Source organism: Myxocyprinus asiaticus, chromosome 12 (assembly GCF_019703515.2).
Source record: "Myxocyprinus asiaticus isolate MX2 ecotype Aquarium Trade chromosome 12, UBuf_Myxa_2, whole genome shotgun sequence".
In the NCBI taxonomy this organism is placed as follows: domain Eukaryota; kingdom Metazoa; phylum Chordata; class Actinopteri; order Cypriniformes; family Catostomidae; genus Myxocyprinus; species Myxocyprinus asiaticus.
Genome location: NC_059355.1, coordinates 8,433,097 through 8,439,496, shown reverse-complemented (window position 1 = coordinate 8,439,496; position 6,400 = coordinate 8,433,097). Strand labels below are relative to the sequence as shown.

Here is a 6,400-nt window from a genome sequence, read left to right as displayed (position 1 = left end):
ATAATACGTATATTTCCTATTGACACACTAAAGTAGCAGATATAAATAACCATCTTAAGACAAATGTTTTTGTGAAACCTCTTATGTGCTTAAGACTTTTGCACAGTACTGTATATATATATATATATATATATATATATATATCATAACATATATATATATATATATATATATATATATATATATATATATATATATATATATATATACAGTACTGTGCAAATACACACACACACACACACACACACACACACACATTTATATACAGGTGCATCTCAATAAATTAGAATGTCGTGGAAAAGTTCATTTATTTCAGTAATTCAACTCAAATTGTGAAACTCGTGTATTAAATAAATTCAATGCACACAGACTGAAGTAGTTTAAGTCTTTGGTTCTTTTAATTGTGATGATTTTGGCTCACATTTAACAAAAACCCACCAATTCACTATCTCAAAAAATTAGAATATGGTGACATGCCAATCAGCTAATCAACTCAAAACACCTGCAAAGGTTTCCTGAGCCTTCAAAATGGTCTCTCAGTTTGGTTCACTAGGCTACACAATCATGGGGAAGACTGCTGATCTGACAGTTGTCCAGAAGACAATCACTGACACCCTTCACAAGGAGGGTAAGCCACAAACATTCATTGCCAAAGAAGCTGGCTGTTCACAGAGTGCTGTATCCAAGCATGTTAACAGAAAGTTGAGTGGAAGGAAAAAGTGTGGAAGAAAAAGATGCACAACCAACCGAGAGAACCGCAGCCTTATGATTGTCAAGCAAAATCGATTCAAGAATTTGGGTGAACTTCACAAGGAATGGACTGAGGCTGGGGTCAAGGCATCAAGAGCCACCACACACAGACATGTCAAGGAATTTGGCTACAGTTGTCATATTCCTCTTGTTAAGCCACTCCTGAACCACAGACAACATCAGAGGCGTCTTACCTGGGCTAAGGAGAAGAAGAACTGGACTGCTGCCCAGTGTTCCAAAGTCCTCTTTTCAGATGAGAGCAAGTTTTGTATTTAATTTGGAAACCAAGGTCCTAGAGTCTGGAGGAAGGGTGGAGAAGCTCATAGCCCAAGTTGCTGAAGTCCAGTGTTAAGTTTCCACAGTCTGTGATGATTTGGGGTGCAATGTCATCTGCTGGTGTTGGTCCATTGTGTTCTTTGAAAACCAAAGTCACTGCACCCATTTACCAAGAAATTTTGGAGCACTTCATGCTTCCTTCTGTTGACCAGCTTTTTAAAGATGCTGATTTCATTTTCCAGCAGGATTTGGCACCTGCCCACACTGCCAAAAGCACCAAAAGTTGGTTAAATGACCATGGTGTTGGTGTGCTTGACTGGCCAGCAAACTCACCAGACCTGAACCCCATAGAGAATCTATGGGGTATTGTCAAGAGGAAAATGAGAAACAAGAGACCAAAAAATGCAGATGAGCTGAAGGCCACTGTCAAAGAAACCTGGGCTTCCATACCACCTCAGCAGTGCCACAAACTGATCACCTCCATGCCACGCCAAATTGAGGCAGTAATTAAAGCAATAGGAGCCCCTACCAAGTATTGAGTACATATACAGTAAATGAACATACTTTCCAGATGGCCAACAATTCACTAAAAAAAAATTTTTTTATTGGTCTTATGATGCATTCTAATTTTTTGAGATAGTGAATTGGTGGGTTTTTGTTAAATGTGAGCCAAAATCATCACAATTAAAAGAACCAAAGACTTAAACTACTTCAGTCTGTGTGCATTGAATTTATTTAATACACGAGTTTCACAATTTGAGTTGAATTACTGAAATAAATGAACTTTTCCACGACATTCTAATTTATTGAGATGCACCTGTATGTATATATATATATATATATATATATATATGCCCATAACATTTCAAAGACACAGGGATGTATTTAACCTATAAATGTTTATATTGTGGTTAGGCTACTCAACACTATGGATTGACAATGGACATTTATCTTTTCTTTATAATTAAAGTGAGTATTAGAATCCAGCCATATATACAGCGCCTCTCTCTCTCTCTCTCTCTCTCTCTCTCTCTCTCTCTCTCTCTGCCCACTGGCTGCAGCCCATCATTGGTTTTTATCACTCTGATCCCCCTCCCACTCCCAGGCTTCCTCCCTCTGCCTGTGTTGAGTAAGCCTATGTCCATCATCTACCTCTGGACGGTCAAGTTCGCTGGCACGTCACGTCCGCACTTGAACTTGCAGCAGCTCAAGGGGCTTCGCTAACTTTCCGTTCCGCTCTTCTCTTCTTCTCCAAGAAGCCATGAAGCCCATCACACGCGTCCTGCCACTACACGCGTCTCTTCTGTACGATTATCTATAATTCATTTGGGATACCCGATGCATCGCTGAAGAACATTTTCCCTGCGGACTCTCTTAAGACTCTGGCTCTTCCCGATGTGAGCCCAGCTGAGACCGCGTCCAACATGTCTCGCCGCAAGCAGGGCAAACCCCAGCACTTAAGCAAACGGGAGTTTTCGCGTAAGTTTAAATGCATATATCTTTTTCTCTCTTGATATCTCAAATACATCGTTAACAGTCAGTTTTACTGGGAGTTTAGGGAGGTTCGTCTCAGACCTAACGCAACGCAGCGTAACGCAGGTGTCTCGAGACGCACTTTTAAAAGGTACCTGATAAAATAGCTGGACGCGGCGCAACAGTCAAAGACGTCCGTATAGCGCGTGTTTACATAGAAAAACTATGGAAAAACAGCGCAGACGGACACAAAAACGGTGTGAACGGATCGGGAAGATGGAATGAAGTGCTTTTGTTCAGTTACGCAATGATTTTTGACGCGTAAAAGCAGGTTATGCGTTTGTGTGCGTGTAATATATATTTAGTCAATAGCCTATATATGTGCGTATGAATGTATATAAGTGGATTAAACGTATTTTTTAATGAGTTCAAAAGACACATTCAGCTCTGAGAAAGTCAGACTGTCTTCTAAGAGCGAAACTAGAAGTTTGCGTTGCGCTTCATAATGTAATTTAAGGTTTAGCGTGGGTAAGAAAACGGGGTTTCTTTAGTTATTATGTGTTTCGTGGCTTTATCATCTATGTTGGCTATGTAAAATCTTATTTGACGCATTTACCGTGTAAGATCTGTTTAAAAAACCCCGCGCGATGTTTTTTCTTTTCTTTTTTTTTTTTAAATTTATTTATTTATTTTTTTTTTTATCACATCAAGTGTTGCATATACATTAAGCCCATTATGTACTAAAATCTAGGCTACATCTAGTCCATTTTAAAGTGTGGTTTTAAACCCGTCTGTTAAATCGCTTTTGCACGCGTTCTCCGATACGGCATCACATTATATGCGTTGCGCAATATACCACTAGGAGGCAGAAAATCAACAAATGAAGGACGGTGCGTGAACTTGAACTTGATCTTGTTCAGCCTAACCTTCGTTCGCGTTTAAGTGTATTTATCCACACATCTCTTGTCCTGTATCAATTTACAGACTGCTTTTTTTTATCATGTAAACATCGCTGTGGTAGATATATTTCATTTTGATCACTGCGTTTTGCTGTTTATGATAATGTGTGGACAAGAGTATAGACAGGCATAAGCTGAATCCCTTAAGTCTTAGCATTTGTGAAATAGTTAAGCATATGTAGCCATACACCAGTGAGTGTATTGTTGGTTTAACATGTGTTTAAAAAAAATCTTTAGCAGATTACAGAGTAATGTTTTATACAGTGTGTATATATATATTACACAGATCAGCCACAACATTAAAACCACCAACCTAATATTGTGTAGGTCCCCCTTGTGCCTGCCAAAACAGCACCAACCCACATCTCAGAATAGCATTCTGAGATGCAATTCTTCTCACTACAATTGTACAGGGTTATCTGTGTTACCGAAGACTTTGTCAGTTTGAACCAGTCTGGCCATTCTCTGTTGACCTCTCTCATCAGCAGTTACAGAAATACTCAAACCAGCCATCTGGCACCCTACATCTGGCACCCTATCCATGCGATTATCTAATCAGCCAATCATGTGGCAGCAGTGCAGTGCATAAAATCATGCAGATACGGGTCAGGAGCTTCAGTTAATGTTCACATCAACCATCAAAATGGGGAAAAAAAAATTTGATCTCCGTGATTTGGAGCGTGGCATGATTGTTGTTGTCAGATGGGCTGGTTTGAGTATTTCTGTAACTGCTGATCTCCTCAGATTTTCACGCACAACAGTCTCTAGAATTTACTCAGAATGGTGCCAAAAGCAAAAAACATCTAGTGAGCGGCAGTTCTATGGATGGAAACGCCTTGTTGATGAGAGAGGTCAACAGAGAATGGCCAGACTGGTTCGAACTGACAAAGTCTACGGTAACTCAGATAACCGCTCTGTACAATTGTAGTGAGAAGAATAGCATCTAAGAATGCTATTCTGAGATGCGGGTTGGCAGTGTTTTGACGGCACAAGGGGGACCTACACAATTTTAGGCAGGTGGTTTTAATGTTGTGGCTGATCAGTGTGTGTGTTTGTATATATATATATATATATATATATATATATATATATAATAAAATCATAAATGAGTGAAACTTTGATGTTTTAAAATAATACAGTTTGATATAATGCAATGTTTACTTTTGGCCCATGGCCCTCAGTCAAGTTAGATTTTTGGCACTTTCGTAGGAAAAAGTTTAGGCACCTCTGTGTTAGAGAATGAAAACTGGCCTTACGCTTCACAATTATTGTCCTGTTTCTCAAGAGGTTTGAATTACACTTGTTTGTCCAATACATGATCTGATCGGAGTCTTTGTTCCAGTTCATTTAAGCTGACACAGAACACTGTGTCTTGAGCATGTCTTGAAAAAAAAAGCCATAGAAGAGGATTGATTCAAATATATATATGTTTTTTTACTTTTCTTCAGAATGTCTCATATTGTCAACCCCACATTTTTCCAGGGGCATGATGTGGTTTTGATTGCTCTTTCATACACCGATCAGCCACAACATTAAAACCACCTGCCTAATATTGTATAGGTCCCCCTCGTGCCGCCAAAACAGGGCCAACCCGCATCTCAGAATAGCATTCTGAGATGCTATTTTTCTCACTACAATTGTACAGAGTGGTTACTAAATTACCATAGACTTTGTCAGTTCGAACCAGTCTTGCCATTCTCTGTTGACCTCTCTCATCAACAAGGCATTTCCGTCCACAGAACTTCCGCTCACTGGATGTTTTTTGTTTTTGGCACCATTCTGAGTAAATATTAGAGGCTGTTGTGTGTGAAAATCCCAGGAGATCAGCAGTTACAGAAATACTCAAACCAGCTCATCTGGCACCAACAATCATACCACTGAGATCAATTTTTTTTCCCCATTCTGATGGTTGATGTGAACATTAACTGAAGCTCCTGACCCTTATCTGCATGATTTTATGCACTGCACTGCTGCCACACGATTGGCTGATTAGATAATTGCATGGATGATTGTTGGTGCCAGACGGGCTGGTTTGAGTATTTCTGTAACTGCTGATCTCCTGGGATTTTCACACACAACAGTCTCTAGAATTTACTCAGAATGGTGCCAAAAACAAAAAGCATCTATTGAGCGGCAGTTCTGTGGACGGAAATGCCTTGTTGATGAGAGAGGTCAACAGAGAATGGCCAGACTGGTTCGAACTGACAAAGTCTATGGTAACTCAGATAACGGCTCTGTACAATTGTGGTGGGAAGTATATAATCTCAGAATGCTATTCTGAGATGCGGGTTGAAGCTGTTTTGGCGGCACAAGGGGGACCTACACAATATTAGGCAGGTGGTTTTAATGTTGTGGCTGATCGGTGTATGTTCCGGCTGTCCTTCTGGGAACTACCCCACATACTCCCCTCAATAGCTAACCTTAGTTCAGTGGATTCCAACACTTTTAACTAAATGGGTTCCAATCATCTTGAAGTCAAATTAGAATCTATTTTTTGATTCTCAGAGGTGTTAGGTTCATTAGGATGTGAGATTGACAGGATAATGAACAGGGTCATGCGACAAAAGTGAACAACCCCCTCCTCTTTACCATTAATGCGCTGTACCATTACCATTGCAGCCATTGCAATGTTTTGTCTTCATCTTTTGTTTCGCGTCTTCTCTACATCCCATAGATTTTCATTGACTGTCAGTCTTCCTCCGATAGCAGTGTCAACATTTCAATAATGGATACTAACAGTACAAAATACTGTGCTGATGCTTTTTTTTACATTGTAGCTTGGAACAGACCTTTACCGCCATAGAAAGTAATAGGGCAGCTGGGTGCATCTCCCAACTTTTCAGATTTGCGTGTGATCATTGTGTTTTTAATGATTTTTAAATGACACTTATGAAAAACTCAATATCTTGTTATCTTCAATATATGGTTACATCTGTGGCTTC

General features: G+C 39.7%; 1 protein-coding gene across 1 annotated transcript in view; it reads left to right on the top strand.

Moving 5' to 3' along the window:
• The first annotated feature begins 2,199 nt into the window (after positions 1 to 2,199).
• Positions 2,200 to 6,400, top strand: part of LOC127448698 (B-cell lymphoma/leukemia 11A-like) — a 33,823-nt gene continuing 29,622 nt past the window's right edge. The window contains exon 1 of the mRNA XM_051711427.1: positions 2,200 to 2,505. Coding sequence (XP_051567387.1) covers positions 2,451 to 2,505 — 55 coding nt within the window. The 5' untranslated portion in view covers positions 2,200 to 2,450. The remainder of the gene's footprint in view (positions 2,506 to 6,400) is intronic.